The sequence below is a fragment of the Anopheles nili genome, chromosome X, assembly GCF_943737925.1.
Source record: "Anopheles nili chromosome X, idAnoNiliSN_F5_01, whole genome shotgun sequence".
Taxonomy (NCBI): domain Eukaryota; kingdom Metazoa; phylum Arthropoda; class Insecta; order Diptera; family Culicidae; genus Anopheles; species Anopheles nili.
Window position 1 is genome coordinate 2,641,735 of NC_071293.1, and position 16,475 is coordinate 2,658,209.

Here is a 16,475-nt window from a genome sequence, read left to right on the forward strand (position 1 = left end):
GTCCGTCGCCTGCCTCGGTTCCGCCATGCACAGGTAACGGAGCTCCCTTTTCGTGTGTGAGTGTTCGTGCGTACGTGTGCGTGTGTGCGTGTGTGTCAGTGCCGGGGATTGCGAGGTCGGGAAAATTGTGCATAAATCACCAGGCGAGCAAAACGAGCAACAACAACAACAAGAAACCCGTGCGTGTCACAGTATGTGTGCGTGTGTGTGTTGTGCCTTTTTCCCCCAAAAAAAACAAAAAACGACGGGCTGATTGTTGTGCCGATGCAGATGCAATTGCACTTGCATTCAATCTCAGTCTTACTCGCTCTGTCTCTCTCTCTCGTTCTCTCTCTTTCTCTCTCTCTCTCTCACATACACACACACTCTCTCTCTAGCTCGATCTGTTTCGTGCTCTCTTTTGGGGCGATTCATTTTGCACTGGTTACGAAACCGTCGCAGGCCCCGCGCGCGCGCACACACACGCCTACCGCCGCTCACCCCCTTTCCCCAGCCCGTCATCCACCACAGCCCCTCCTCACCCCAAAAAGGGTTCATTTATTTTCCCGCACGCCCGATGGGTGGCCAGATTGGCGTCTTTCGCGGAGGCCATTCTCCCGTCTTCGATTCGACCGCAATGGAGGCGACCCTTCCACATTTTCCACCCATCCACCCACTAGACCACCCCCCACTTTCCACCCCTCACCGCCCACAGTTCGTGCAGTTTCCCTTTGTGGTTCTGGGCCACGAAAGTTCGCCCGATGTTGGCGTGATTTTGCTTTCTTTTTTGCTCGCAATTTCAACCCCAAACTCCTGCTCCACTCTTCCCCACCCCTCCCCCCCCTGTCCTCCCCCATCCACGTGGCATCCCGGGGTCGAGCAGTTTGTCTCCGTTCGAGGCCGCGCGTTCCATTCCACGGACGAAGGACCCACGGGTGTGAGGGGTTTTTCTTGCCGACAAATTTCCCATAAACCTTCCCCCGTCGCGATTTTCCACCCACCCATCCACCCACCGCCCGGCCTACCCGGGGTGGTTTTTGCCGCTCGCCGGTTCGATTGGACGTTTGTTTGTTGGTGTGTGTGTGTGTGTGTGTGCGCCATAACGAGGGTGCTTAAGGGGAGTAGAAGGAGGGGTAAAGAGAGTGACAGGAGGAGGGCATAGTGCAATGGGTGCAGCGGTGCAGGGTGTCGATGCACATTTTTCATACTGGCAGCGTGAAAATCTGCTCTCAACCCTCTCCCTCGAACGGGGGGGCAGAAGGGCTCTGGGGGGGGGGGGTAGGTTCTGGTACTCGTCACCCTCCTACCAGCACCCCCCCCTCCTCCTTCCCTTCCCTCCTTTCACCCACCGAGTTTGGAAAAAGGGTTCGCGATAAATCCATCTCTTGACCGACCCGAAGGGGTGGGCCACCGCCTTTTGCCCTTTTCTCGCGCCTTTCCCGGTGTAATGTTTGTTTTTCTTCCTCCATTCCCCTCTCCCGGTGTCTTTTTCGCACGCTCTCGACCACACAGCCCCCCCCCCCTCCCCCACCCTGAGACCCTTTGCCCTGCGTGAACCCTGCGTTCAGGACGAGGTGACTATTTTCGTCCCCGAATTGCGCTTGCAACCGTGCATAGAGGGATAGGGGGAGGGAGGGGGTGGGGTTGGGTGGAACGGTTTCGTACACGCACTGAAGGGCAAGTAGGGGGGGGGAGGGGGGTGGTGGCGTGAGGAGGTGGCGGGGATGATCAGCTGATTGGTTTGTGGTGGAATCAAGCGCTCGATCGTCCAAACCGGCTCGAGAAGTAACTGGAACAAGCTTCAAAGGGTTTGTAGGTGTAGGGTGGAGGGATGGCGAGAGGGAGAGGTAAACCTCCACCACCCATCGCAGCAGATAGACCGATGGCTGGGAAAGGGTTGGAAGGCAGAGGGGGCAGATCTTTACTATTTTTGCGAGGAACCATTTCGAAAATAGACTCGAACGCGCTTGGTTCGCGCCGTTGAAGCTTGTTTGATGGGACAGTGAAGGGCAAGGGAAGGGGTGCAGCGCATGGTGAGAGGCTGAAGAGGGCCGGGGGGAGGGGGGAGGGGGCGAGGTAGTGCAACTTGCATCGGCGCACGGTTAAAAACCCTCCCAGTGCGAGTTAGTTTGTAATGTCGTGTGCTCTTCTCTCGCCCCTTCTCTCTTAGCCCTTCTTCCCCACCTTCCGCCCCCTCCCCCCCCTCCCCCCCCCCTTGTCTACTATGTCACTTTCCCATCGCAAAAGGGAACCACTCTGTGGCAAGGTGATCTTTTCCCACGTGAAAGCAAATGGATGAAGCCAGACTGGACACCTCCAGGAGATGGATGAGGTAGCTAGAGGGTGAGGTAGGGATCGGAACCCGGAAGACCGGATATTTGGGCGCCATCGCTTGGCAAGCGCTCCCGGCCAGGATACGGTGTGGCACGCGTTGGCAACATTCCTACAGGTCGCTTGCACGGTCACGACCGGTCTCGGAAGCCAACGGCCCAGAAGGGATCACGGTGGGTGGGGGATCGCAGATGGAAAGTGGTGGAGAGGGGAAAGAGGTGGAAGAGGAAGGGAGGAGAGAGGGGGGGGGGGGCTAATGTCATTGTCTGGCGGACGCGCAAACGGCCTCGAAGCCGGTGCCAAAGGTCGCGCAAGGCAGACGCGCCTGGCACGCGAGACGTTGGCGCGGTTTCTGGCGCTTGGATTTTTGGCCCTTTGAGAACGTTGTTGTGGTGTGCACGGGGGTTGAGAGGGTTAGAGGAAGGGTGGGGAAACAGGTACGTTCCACTTGCATGGTGACTCAGTCGGGTAGGGATCGCTAACACGCCCGAAACAAGTCACGCAAGCATTCGCGTCCAGCTTTTGGCGTGTTTCTTACGCTCACAGATAGATGGCGCTGATAGCGTTTGGGAGAATGTTGTTGGTTTTTTTTGCTAACCTCTCGTTGGCTCGAATAAATAGTGTTGTGAGGCGGGAAAAGAGCCCAATAGTGGCAAATCACCTTCTACAGGATGCCAGAAGGGTATTCGCAAGCATTCCTACAATGCGCGATAGTTAATTAGGCTGTCGTTAAGCAGTTGTTGGCAGGATTCTTCGCCTAAAACTTGTGGTGAAAAGGATACGACACGAAAAGGATACAACAAATGAAGATTTAGTATCTATAACACTGAAACATATGTTGTTTTGTTTTAGGAATCGACAGTACTCCAACCAAACAGCCAAGTTAATAGAAAAATGTATCACGTGTTAGATATTTCACTTTTAATCACTCCATAAAATTATAAGAATTGGAAATCCAGCGGAAATCCAATCTCTCGGAATTTACAGAGGATATTTATCGTTGATAACGGAAATCGTCCTGTCTGATTATACTTTACACAAGGCATTTCTTCTCTTATTTCGATACTTATAAGAAGGAACTTGTTTTGCTTCATGCTGACTAGCAATGAATTATCCTTTGCTGTCTATCATTGCGGATCTAAACTCTCCTTCAACTGGATTGTATAAACCAGAATGAATGCCATTTCATATGGCTTCTTAAATGAGTCGTTCCAATTAGGGATTTTTCCTGTTGACGTACATCCAGAAGTACTATTCAAGTGTGCTGTCGTCGGTAACTAATGGCTTTTTGAGTTGACATATCAATAGATCCTTATACCTTTTGAGATCGTTTTTCGTTCACGCAAACAACATTTGGTGTACATTTTCCCGTCATCGTAATAGTTCAATTGTCGTGTGCTTTTAACGATATGCTTGTTGCAACACTTCAAATGATCGATATTCTTCGCTCAAACAATACATATTTATCATAGAAAACGAGAACATCTGAGACTGAGACTTTGTCCTGTTTGATAATTCAAGCCCATTTTCCTTTCTCTTTCAGATCTGTTACGATGGACTCGAAGGCAGCGATCAACAAGGGCAATTTTCTCTCGCAGGTGAGTGAGGCGTGTGTGTCTGCGTGAGTGTTGCGCTTTGCCTTGCTCCACCGTCCGCGTGTGTGTTTTTTCGTCGTGGAAAAACCACCCACCCCACTAACCCGGTGAAAAGCGTCTCCCTTTTGGCAACTCACCCCGGACCGCGGTACTTCGACGTCTTTTCTTTCACAGGCGGCACCGGAACCGGCGGGCGATCAAAATTACCAAACCAAGCGCAAAAAATAGCGAACCACCCGGTTAAGGGCCGGAACCGAGCGATTGGCCCACCCATTGGCAACGACTTTCGAATGCGCCCGTCGAAACCCGCCTCTGCGAAGGTGCGAAGTACTGAGCGGTTGACAGCTCCGTCACTGGCGCTGCCTTTTCGTCCTTTTATGTTGCTTTCATGTGTGTGAGCGCGCGTGTCTGTGTGTGAGGGTGGTTTTATGTTTGCTTTTGACCGAGTCCTGCATGATTTATTCCATTTGAAGATCCTTTCTGGCATGCGTTTTGTGTGTTTATCCTTGCTTAAGCCATTTCGGTCAAGATGTAGCTTAGAAATTAGCGCACAATTGTCACGAAAGGTGCGAGAAGTCCTTCGGCTGGCTTAGACGAGGTGTTGTTGAAGTTCTAACGAAAGCCAAGGCTCAAGCGGGTCAAGCTCGTTAGTGATGTCGACTTACAATGTGTTGTTGGCTTGAAGAATTGTGTAGATCTCCTGTAACAAAACTGAGGACAAACTAAGCAAAAGATCACTTTAATTGTGTGGAAAGCCAGGAGGGAGCAGTTTTAATAATTGACCATTAACGCAATTAGGTTATTTATTTTTGACAATCTTAATACAATTGCATACAATCTATAAGTGGTTTCACAAAACCCAGCTTTTGAAATATCCATTCATCTTGTTATCTTAAAAATAGCGATTTTTTATGTTTTTTTAATGCTGAATTATATTAAGCATTATTCCTTTCAAAGAAAACGAAAATCTTTATCAGCTTGTAGCACAGAATGATGTTTGAATATTAGCTAATCAGTTTGATTGATCAATAGTTTAGTGAAAAACAATTCTGGAATATCTTTTCCTTAGTATTCTATTGTTTTCGAGGCAAAATAATAGCAATCGTGGTTGTAACGGTAGAAAAGTTATCAAATTTCTCAAAGGTAGCAGTTCGTTTATTACTCAAGTAAATATTTTATGCTCAAAGCTCTCCTGCTTTATTGTGTCACGCAAAGTCAGAAAGGTTTCAGGCCTTAACTGTGATTATAAAATCGAATAGGACTCCTGCCTCTATTCAACGATTTAATGAGGTAATAAATGTTGCCATTGATTGCGAATTTTCCCGCCACATTAACGTTTATTTTCGTCATGATCGGTCATCATAAATCCATGATTGTTGTAAAAACAGACGAAAAACTGACTGCCGCTGATCTAAGGCGAACAAAAATGATCGTCAGATTGGAGGGTAAAATGAAGCAAACAAACAAAATGACGCAACATTGCTCTTAGTCGTCAAAATCGGTGCGATAAAGCGATGAAGTGATGGAAAATCTCGATCTCCACACGAAATGAGCTTCGAAAATGCCAAATCAGAAGTTAATCGGCTGACTCATGGTTGTCGTGGATGATCAAATTGGATTGGCAGCTTACCGTTTTCCACTCGCCACCACCTTGAGCTCGGTTTTCCACAATTTTCCACTTCCCCCGGGGCTTATTCCTCCACTCCCAAATTAGCCACCTCCATCGCCTAACCACCGATAATGCTGCAATTGTTCATTAACCAGCCACATGTAAGCCAACCCGAGCCTTTTGCATGCCCAATTTCGCACCACCCCAGCCATTTTTATTTCCCACCCACATCACCCCATGGCACGGTTGTTTCGCTTCGTTTTTCACGCGTGTTCTCGCGCGTGTTTTCTTTGTGTTTTTATTTTATTATCTCTCCTTCCGCCGGGCCACCTTCCGGCACACTGGACCAGTTTCACAATTCCGTTTGTTCGCTCGTTTTGCTTTTCCCTGACTGCATTCGTCTCTGAGCGGCTTTTCACGCCATACCACGAACAGCAGGAAGATTTCCACCCGTTCATCGAGGCGCTATTGCCGTACGTGAAGTCCTTCAGCTATACCTGGTTCAATCTGCAAGCAGCCAAGCGGCGGTACCTCAAAAAGCACGAGAAAAAGATGACACACAACGAGGAGAACAAGTGCAAGCGCGACTTTCAGGTACGTCTGTGTTTGGGGGGGCTGTGTCTGAGAGACATTGGGGGGGGGGGGGGGCACGAGAGTGAACGAGATGAAAAGTGAAAGGCAAAACAAATCCCTCGAACAGGCGGCTCGAAACAAACGCAACGTCGCATATGGTCAGGGTGTCCGTGTCCTCGGGGCAGGATGGCCTCGGCACCATTAGGCAATGGGCTTGAACCTCCAAGGACCAAAAGAGAGAGAAAGAGAGAAGGGGGTGTTTCATGTTACCGACGCCTTCGAGGCAGGTTCGGGCAACTTTTAGATCACAGATAGCCAGCCCGAGCGCCTAATAGATAGTATTAACGATGTTGATGATGTGGATGATAGACACTTTATTTGTCAAAAGTCGAGTGGCCTAACTTCGTTACCGGGCGTCGGGCGTTTCACCCTCTCTCTCTTCTCCTCCTCCTCTCTAGGAGGGCCATCCTTCGAGGTGAGGGATAAGTATACACATCAACCTTCTGCGCCGGTCCCGGAATAGGGCCAGAAGAGATTGCGTTTCTGAGAGCCAAACGCTAGCGGTGTTTGGGCTGCAGCACATCGGCACATATCAATGATAGCGCCAATTATTCAATTTATCTTTCCCCGTCTCCACACACCCCACACCCCTCCCCAAAGGGTGGGTGGAAACCGGCGAGCCCTTTAAGCCCACCGGTGTCGGGTTTCTCGAGAATCGTCCCGGGACTGGCGCGCGAGTTCGCCACGGGCGATTTGTTTTATGCGCGCAAACTTTTCCCCCTTTTTCTGTGTCCTATCCTTCACTCACCCACCCTCGTCGGTGGGGTGGTTTCTTCCCTTCGTTGTGGGCTTCCTCGCTCTTCTGTCGCGCGCTGTAATTGCATTACAAGGAACGGGCCTCGGGCCGCTTTGATGTCTCGGTTGCTGTTTCGAGAGGGTGGATGATGGGCGCTCCTAATTGCTTTATTAGCGACGCCTGATGGTTGGTGCGTGAGGGGAAGGGATGTCGGAAGGGTGGGTCGGGGGTTGGCGGAAAAAAAGCGTTTATTTTTCAATTACGCGCGCACCCGCGAGAGACGGGAGATGAAATGCAATTTGCATGCTTTTAGGCGCTCAGGATGCGCTCCTGGAGAGAGGGAAAGAGAGCGCACATGGGTGTGTGTGAGAGAGAGAGAGAAGGAGAGAATGTAACGAAAGGAAAAAGGTATGAAAACAAAACACCACTGACAGACAGCAAGACGATCCTGGGACAGGTTGTCACCTTCGCCAGCTGGTTTTGCTGGTGAATCCTGGATCGATAAATCAGCCATCAGGGGTGGTGAAGGTGCGTGCGTGTGTGCACACCCACGAACACACACACACACACACGGATCAGGACTGACGTAGCCGGCGGGCACGCAATTATCCTCGGGACTCCCCGGGGGCCTGAAGCCACAATAACCGCTAATCATCGAATAATGCGCATTCAGCCAGGAGCCAGGAGTCAGGAGTATCCTTCGCGACCGAGCCGAGACCGAGGACGAGTGAGGGGTGAAGGAGAAAAGAGCAAGGGGAGTACCTTAATCGGCTTGGGACGTCGGAGCAGGCCCGAGGCGCTTGTACGGCTGCACAAGGACGAGCCCGTCAAACGGTTGCAGCGAGCGTATCCTGGCGCTGCAGGACGAACCGGGCAGTCTCTGGACCGGAACTGCCACTGACACGGAGCAGGAAGTATCGCACACCATCACGCGCGTACTGTACTGCGTTGTATGCACCGTGCGGTGAAAACGCCCCCTTTTATCGGCGCAAGTTTTGGAGCACACTGTCGCGCCTCTGTTTGTTGTCTCGTTCGTACGGACTTCACGGGCTGTGTCCTTTTTCGAAGTGCGAGCACCAAATGCGCATCTCCAATACACCATTTTCTCGCTCTCTCTCTCTCTCTCTCTCTCTCTTTCTCGCATCCTCCCTCTCTCTCTCTCTCTCTCTCTCTAGGCACGGGGAATAAGGACTCCAGGTTGGAGCTATAAAAAAAGGATACCAAAAAGCACTAATTCCTTTATTATTTTTGTTTCATCCTTTTTTCTCTCTCTCTCCCTCTCTCTCTCTCACTCACACCCACAGAATGAAAACCCGGAAACGAAGCAAAAGTGGGCCGCCCGTCTACTCGGCAAACTGCGCAAGGACATCACGCACGACAGCCGGGAAAACTTCGTGCACTGCATTTCGAAGAAAAAGACCTCCATGTGCATCCTCTCGAACCCGGACCAGAAGGGCAAGATGCGGCGGATAGATTGCCTGCGCCAGGCGGACAAGGTGACACTGTCTCTCCACTACACCTGCAGACGTTGACACTGACAGTGGCTCTCGGTTTGTTCTCTCTGCCATTCGCAGGTCTGGCGGCTCGATCTGGTGATGGTGATCCTGTTCAAGGCGATCCCGCTCGAAAGCACCGACGGCGAACGGCTCGAAAAGGCGTGCTTCTGCACCAGCCCGAGTCTGTGCATCAACCCGTACCATATTCAAGTATTAATCAAGGAGCTAGACCTCTACCTGGCCAACTTTATCAAGTGTAAGTCTCTATATCCTGGCCCGGCTCCTTACTACTGCTGTTGTTCACTCTCTCTCTCCATTACCAGTTGGTTGATCGGTTGTTGGCCAAACACGCAACACCCTTCCTCTCTCCTTCACCCCTAACTTCTCTCCAACCCCACCCCTCCCCCACACACACACACACACATCTATCAGAGCGCCATTAGAGCAGCCGGCTGTTAGCGCGCCTTTGGCGGCCTTTTTTACGCTCGGCTCTGATGTTTGCCGCGCGAAAAGGCGTGCCCCTCGCGCGCGGGGATAAGGAGACCTTAAAAGCTAACAAAAACAACAACCTAATGCCCACACGGCCCCTCACACACACACACACACACACACACACACACACAGCCGGGGCAAGGGCTCGCGGTTGAACCGGTAGCCTCGCCGATTCTTTTAAGATATCGACACTATGTTTAGATGATTTGACAGAAACATTTCCTCAATTTGCGCGCGCCGGCTTTAAAGCCTACCCCGCCGACACGATGGGCTCTCTCTCTCTGTCTCTCTCTCGCATGAGCCCTTTCCGGCCCATCCCGTGGCGGCTGAGCAGCCGTTTTATTCTGCGGCTTTGGCGGCTCGGCATTTATTACAAAGCCCACCGATCGCCGATCGATTGGCATCGGAGGCTGATCAATCGACCTATCTGTGTGTGTGTGTGTGTGTGTGGAAGGGGAAGGTGTATGTGTGTGCACGCACGCGCCCAATCGCGCCCTCGCTCCCAGTCTTCTCCCATTACTCGTGTTTTTTGCGGCTTTTAAAAATCAATTATCTATCGCTCCTGTCCCGACTTGCTTGGGGGGGTGTTAGGGATGTAGGGGGGGAAAGCGGAAGGGAGGAAAAGGGGTGGTGGATGTATGCGCCGGCATGTTCTGCCCAGCCCGTGCCCTTGCCCTCCCTTCCTTCTCCCCCCCCCCCCTCCCCTCTATCCTCCTCGCTATACCGTATTTATTTTCTTTCCTTTTCCACTCTGTAGCCCTCCGACCGGACGCTTCGTGCCTTTGAGGGAGAGTAGGGGGGTATGGGTGGGGGTTAGTAGCAATGTCGGCATCTGGATAAGACGCCAGAGCACAGGGGAAGAACGCGGGGAAGTTAAGTGATTTGGGGTTAATAAAAAAAACAAAGAGCAAAAATACCGACGACCGGCGGCCAATAATCATCCTCGCGCGCCGGCCAAACAAAAAGGGAGCTTTAATGGGTGGGTGGAGCAGGGGGAGGGGGGAGGGGGGAGGGTTAGGTGCGGGGAGAGTGAGGAGAGGGCATCACTTTCACTGGGCAATCAAGACAAATAGAGTCGTTTTTCGGTTCGCGCGGCCCACACGCTTAGCTCCGGCGGGAGGTTTGAGGATGGAAATCCCTTCCCCTAGGGGGGAGGTGGAAGAGGAGGAGGAAGATGGAAAGAGGGATAGTTTAGGTGCTACCGGGAGCACTAGAAAAGGGGTTGAAACTACCCTCGAGCGTCTGCTCTTCCTTCTCGTGACGGGATGTGGAGCGTGTGGGTGGGTTTTTCTTTCCTCCGGGGCGTTTTCCTCCCCCGGGGGAGGCTTGGTGAAGAGACGGGACGGGGTGCGGCAGGGGGTCCCGCTTCCTGCGGAACCGATTTTGGGCGCTTTGCGGAATAAGTTGTCTTAAAATCACGAACCGGGCCCGCTCCCTCTAATCAGCCCCGGCCCGTAGCCGGCGAAAGGGCCAATGGAGAAGGGGTGGAAGAGAGGAGGGGGAGGGGGAGGGGGGAAAGGGTGCATGGCATGTGAGAAAGAAAAACACCCACCAACGGAACCGGCGGCGGGTGCTGTGGGAACGTTTATTACTGCATTTGCTTCCTTTCTTTTATTTCTTCCATTTTCCCGATCGCTTTTCCTTCTTCTGCTCTTGCGCTGGTTCTCGCTGTTTTTCCAACTCAACCCCCAGCTGCCAGAGCCGAAAAAAAAAGTGGCCTCTAAACAGTTTAATCGCGCGCCGAGAACTACCGCCGGCTGGGAGTGATTGGGATTAGTAATTGCAACTCATTTGCCGCTGGAAAATGCGCTTCGAACGCTCTTAAACTACGTTTAACGGTTGGCCCTTAAATGGCTCTTAGAAGTCATCTGGAGAATGTGTAGGTGTGTTTTTTTTCTGCACCCAAAGCGATCATCACTTGCTATTTAGATGGAAAATGATACAAAGATAGCAAAATAAAACATCACACTGATACGAAGTACATACGATGGGATATTTATTTCAGTTTTGCTGATTTGAACATTTTTACAAACTAATTATAACAATGTTGATACAATTTAAAAACATTAAGTTATTTCCTGTCACTTTTTGATTGAAACAAACACTTAAGAAAGAGAAAAACACAAATATTATGTTGATTTGTTTGCTCAGAATTGAATTATGACCACAAAACTATTGTCGCTTCGGTAATAATTCGAGTACAAGAAGCTATAGGTTTTAATTGTGATGTATTTTAAATGCATTTTGATAAATATATGAGAATGATCGCGATGATGGAAGCTTTTAGAATCATAAGAATGCTTTTTCTCCCAGGCAGTAGCTCAATCTACGCTCGGTTAATCGAAAATGTTAAGCACAGTTTGATATCAAAAAAGATTCTAAAGCTCCTAGTAGGTGGATAACTGCAATCGCATGTATTGCATACACATAAGGCTGAGCTGCTCACGTGTGGTGAAATGATCTGGAGCTTTTCCTGATGGGACAAGAACCATTGGGTACCAATTACACGCCCTATTTAGCCTGGTACCATCGAGATAGTTTCACATGTGCAAAAAGAGGCGTATCAGCTCGGAATTCTCCGCACGTTCATTTCCCGACAAGCCCCATTGGGTTGGGGGTTTAGAAGCTGCAGCTTGGTCCGTCTGTTGGTGTAATGCTCTGCCATCGATATCCGGAGATTGAAGCCTTCCGACAACACCGTGGCAACACTGTAACTTGCCATCACCGTCGGGAAACGATAGGGCGATTGTTTTCTCTCCATTAAATCGGGCCCCTTTTGCCCAAAATATCCTCGTCATTGGGCATCGAGACTGCAATCGGTACAGCCATTAGAACCTCAGTTCGCCAACTCATCCTCTCCCGGGGGAGTTTGGAGCAAGAATTGGGGAATTGTTTTACGATTCTGGAACGCACCGGACAAATGAAAGAACTCCGGGATCGGGCAAGATTAGGACTTGGTACTTCCACCGGGGTGTAGTTGCCAGGACCACGCCCCAGGAGGTATCTCCAGAGTGCGTTCGAGTCGTTGGAAGATCTCTGAAAGGGCGATTCAACAAGGATTCATGTTTCTACTGGTCTATCTCTCTTTCTCGGTTTCTTTCGCTCGGTGCGATTTCATCATTTCAACCGTCGAACGACTCGTGTGCAACTTCCCGGAGACACAGGCTTCAGGTAAGCGAAGATCCGGTCTAATTCCGGGATTTTCTGAGCCGATTATGAGCGGGTTCCTGCTGCGAAATCGGGGCACCTCTCCGACCAACCGACCTGCCGAGTACGCGCTGTTTCGTTGCTACGTTTCCGCACTACTTAGCGTGATTAATGTCGCTACGAAGCCACTGCCAACAATGGACTTTGTGAAGGCAAATGAATCCATAAGCTGTAGCGTTCTTTCAGCGAATTATACCGCTTGTGGAATATGAAGAAAAAAAAACATTTTACCTTTTCCACAAATGGACAATGCAATCGCGCGACACCATTACGGCACTTGGAACGCTTGTTCACGGTTGAGGTGTCCCATTAGCACGTCATAACAGGCTCAGTTGAACGAATGCCTTCACCTTCCACTACTTCACTTGCTCACATGATTCGTTTGTTCTAATTTTCTTGACAGCGATGAGGAGAACCAGAGCGAGAAGTCACACAACAGCTCGCGGAAGTTCTCCAAGACCGGATCCAGCAACAAGGTGTACAGCTACGACTTCATCGCACCGACCGGTGTCTTCACCTCCTCTGAGTTGTGGAGCATCACGCAAGGTATGTAATACATTCAGGCTGGTCTACTGGTCCTAGCCTCACAATTCGACGATCGAGTTTAAGATTTGTGCGTGATTTTCTGTGACACAAAATGAGCATAGCGAAAGATCGTGTCAATGATGTATTATTATCTTTGTTTGAATGTTGTTAGGTGTTGGTTTTTCTTTCTTTCTTTACTTTCACTCCATTACGCAGCTAGAAGAGGCGATTTTCTGGGGTTTCTCTTTCGCAGGTTCTTTTCGTTGTAGGGTACCACTCGAGGCAGGAGAGCGTTGGCAAAGCCTACACCTGATGCTCCATCGTTTATCCAAGTTGTTCGCCTTCTAATATCGCTTTTTATCTTTCTCGGTTATTGATCGCTGTCTGGACGACACTCACTATTAATCTCTTCATGTTGGAGGTACCTCGACGGGACTTGGAGCGAATTGGACAATGGAATGAAGAATCTTGAACGGTACATGAGGCCTAACCTGTCTTTCATCCGACGGCTTGGAAAGTAAGTCACCGCAGGATGTTCAAGAATGAGAACTCTTTTTACCTACTGCAGAACTGATCTCCACAAGCCCGGGTTACTATCATAAATTGTCACTAATGGATGCGAATAAAAAACCAAAGAATTGCAAAAATATCTTCTTGTCGACTTTGATCATTTGAGAAAGAAAGTTCCTGCCAGAGGAGAACAACTTCACCACGGCCTCTTTCGCTGACTTGTCTTTCGGATGATTTCCTCCATCTCAGGCACACATTCACTCGCACATACACATACCTGATCACACACATGCACTTGCAGACACACGCACGCTTAAAGAACGAAAAAGCGAGAGAACGGAAAATAAAAAAACACAAGAACGCACAGTTGGCTTTGGAGAAGGAGAATAAGGTGGTAATATTTTGTTTCCGATTTCATTAAACCCAGTCCGTCCGCGGCTAAGTAACAAATGGTGCGCGGTTCGGGGTGTTCGTGAAGCATATACATAGAGTGGCGTGTAATTAGCGTTTTCTTACGAGAGATGTAAAAATAAAAAAATAATGCATAAAAAGAGAACGAGTGAGAAGGCGAAAACACAAACAGGAAAAATAAACATAATCCTAAACCGCGCACAAGGAGGAAAGAGGGGAGGGAAGGGGGAGGGGAGTAGTATGGTAAGGATGAAGAGAGAAGGACGAAAAGGGGTAAACATTGACACATTGCGGCGGATTACTAATCTGGCGCTTGGGATCCGAATCTCGAGCCTTTTGTCGCCTATTTTGCGAAATTTTCACTTCGCCCTACTATGGTATTATTATTATTAATATTATTATAATATGCCCTTTCCCTTCTTCTTCTCTCTCTCTCTCTCTCTCTCTCTATCTATTTCTCTCGCCCCCTGCGCCCGGCGGTGGTGGAAAAGAGGGGGAGAAAAATCTTCGCCCACCCACACAAAGGGAAACCCCATCCGTGTCCCTTCGGGCACCGGGAAAGGGAAAAATGAAAATTAATCAACCGCACGAAAAAAAGGACATCCTCCTGGGGCGCGTAATCCGTCTTTTGATATTCGGAATTAATTCTCTTTCCACCCTTCAACCCTCGCCCCTCCCCACCCACGGAGGGATGCGGAAAATCGGCTTAGGGTGGTTCATGTGGTTGGCAAATAATTTTGTTTTCTGTTTCGTGCTTGTTGCTGCTGCTGCTGCTGGTGCTGGTGGTGTTGCTGCTGTTGCTGCTGCTGCTGCCGTTGCTACTTTATAATCCCAGCACAACAGGACACCCATCGCCCACCGCCCACCACCCGCCGGCACCGGTTTCGGCTCACATCAATGGCTAACAGAGTCACATTCAATATGTCGCGATAGTGCGCTATAATCTATGTACGTGTAGTGGGAGGGAACATACAAACAGGAGGGTGAGGGATGCTTCTGCGTGAGATCAAGGAACCTCGGTGACCTACTACTGGCCACCCTTCGACTGTAGGGTTTGTGAAGGGCTCGTCTTTGGCGGCGGTGGTGGTGGCTGTTGCACCGGTAGCAGGGCTCCAGCGAAGGGCGGCAATGGTGAAGGGCTCTGGCTGGAGCTGGCAGGTGAGCAGAGCCGAGCGCGACGTAGTTCGAAGGGCTCACGATCGTCGGTACCATCGTCTGGTCGAAGCAGCGACTCCACATCGAACTGACGCTTGCGAGAGAAGCTCTCCATCGTGTTGCGCATGATGATGGCCGCAGCCGTTGTTTGATGATGATGATGATGGTGATGGTGGTGGTGTTGATGTTGATGATGATGCTGATGGAGATGCTGTTGCTGCTGCTGCTGTTGCTGCTGCTGGTGATGATGGTGTAGCAGAGCCGCAGCCTGATGCTGATGATGCAGGTGTTGATGATCGGCAGGACCTCCTTCACCGAGTGCTACAAGTGCGAGTTTGCCGGCGGCTGAAGGACCTCCTCCAGGACCAACTGCACTTGAGCCGGCGGCACTGGCGGCAGCGGCGGCTGCGGCGGCAGCGGCTGCAGCAGCAGCGGCGGCGGCTGCCGCTGACGTTGCCGTTGCCGCCGAACCCGGACCAAGGTAGAGTACCGGATGTGGTGCTGGCGGTGGTTGTGGCGGCTGAACTGACGACAATGACGGCTGAGACGCCGACGGTGGTGGTGGTGGTGGTGGTGGGGAGTTGATCGCGGGGAAGAACTGACGTGGGCTACTGTTATCGTAGATGTCGTCATCGGAGGTTAGCCCCATGTGACGACGCACCTTCCGTTGGGCCTTCCGCCGCCGGAAGTCACCTTTGAGGAAGTCCTCCACATTTGCCGGATGTACCGCCCAATAGTGACCTTTTCCGTGGGCACTACGACCTGCCTTTATGAAGCAGTCGTTGAGTGAGAGATTGTGGCGGATCGAGTTGCGCCAACCGGGTCCACGGCTGCGGAAATAGGAGTAGTTGTCGAGGATGTGCTGGTAGATGTCGGACAGCACCAGCTTCTTCTCGGGTGAGCTAAGGATCGCGATCGCAATCAACCCGATGTAGCTGTACTGGGGTTTCGGGGCCTGGGAGGACAACTTGCTGGCATCAGCAAGAAGAGCGCTGCCGGCGGCGGCTGCTGCAGCAGCTGCTGCTGCTGCTGCCGCATCAACCGGGTTGGGTGGCAACGTCGGCTTGAAGAACCTCGACAGTGTCCGTGTGTCAGCCACGAAGTTGCCGTAGTTGAAGAACTGGTTCGAGCGGAAACGCTCCACCATGGCGTAGTTGTACAGCTGCAGGCTGTACTGGTCGAACTGCACCAGATCTGCGCACACGTTCAACATCGTCTCACTTAAGTCTGACAGGCTGCAGGTCAACCTGATTGCACCAACAACGCGAAAAAACACACACTCTCTACACAGGACTCGCACAGGTTCGAAACACTCCACCAAAAGGTTCTCTTCGTCATTCGCTCGCTACCATCAAAGGTCTTGCACACAAAGGTCTTGCACACAAAAGGTCCTGCACACTTCACCGGACGAAAGGTTAGCCCATTCGCGCGTTCAACTGCTGCAGTGTAACGGTCAGTGGCGCTGCTGCCACCGTACTACTGGTCGTGGCTGTGATGGCTCTCGATCGAACACGCGCTCGTCACACACACACTCACACACACAAGCACTCACACACGGTCTGCTCCGCACGCAGGACACGCGCGATCTAACCGAACCCCTGAGAGCCGCCCAAGTGAACGTTGAACGGAGCTAGCTAAAAGTGAAGCCAAAAAAAGAAAACACGGGAAAAACAACAAACCAATGAACGCCACAAAACACTCTCTCTCTTTCTCTCTCTCTCTCTGCCCTTTTGATGGCTGGTTGGCGCAGTGTTGCGAAGGAAAATATTTGCGCACAAACAAAACGTCACTCTCGG

The 16,475-nt window shown here is 50.9% G+C and overlaps 2 protein-coding genes across 2 annotated transcripts; one reads left to right on the plus strand and one right to left on the minus strand.

The window, feature by feature from the left end:
• Nucleotides 1-10: 10 nt before the first annotated feature.
• LOC128728842 (nuclear factor 1) lies at nt 11-13,239 on the plus strand. Its single transcript, XM_053822491.1, has 8 exons — nt 11-33; nt 3,854-3,908; nt 5,950-6,108; nt 8,188-8,379; nt 8,458-8,635; nt 12,036-12,042; nt 12,482-12,624; nt 12,820-13,239. Exons 1-8 carry the CDS (start codon nt 26-28, stop codon nt 12,870-12,872), a joined length of 795 nt encoding a protein of 264 aa, XP_053678466.1. The 5' UTR covers nt 11-25; the 3' UTR covers nt 12,873-13,239.
• A 1,312-nt stretch (nt 13,240-14,551) lies between these two features.
• On the minus strand, nt 14,552-15,892 carry LOC128728425 (forkhead box protein L2). Its single transcript, XM_053822050.1, has one exon. It carries the CDS (start codon nt 15,890-15,892, stop codon nt 14,552-14,554), a length of 1,341 nt encoding a protein of 446 aa, XP_053678025.1.
• Nucleotides 15,893-16,475: the final 583 nt, after the last annotated feature.

Bases quoted from the DNA above. Each gene is read 5' to 3' on its own strand.
- LOC128728425 (XM_053822050.1), bottom strand. From the start codon at position 15,892: ATGTTGAACGTGTGCGCAGATCTGGTGCAGTTCGACCAGTACAGCCTG.
- LOC128728842 (XM_053822491.1), top strand. The intron at 3,909-5,949 runs GTGAGTGAGGCG...TACCACGAACAG, and splicing joins AGGGCAATTTTCTCTCGCAG to CAGGAAGATTTCCACCCGTT. The intron at 8,380-8,457 runs GTGACACTGTCT...TGCCATTCGCAG, and splicing joins GCCTGCGCCAGGCGGACAAG to GTCTGGCGGCTCGATCTGGT.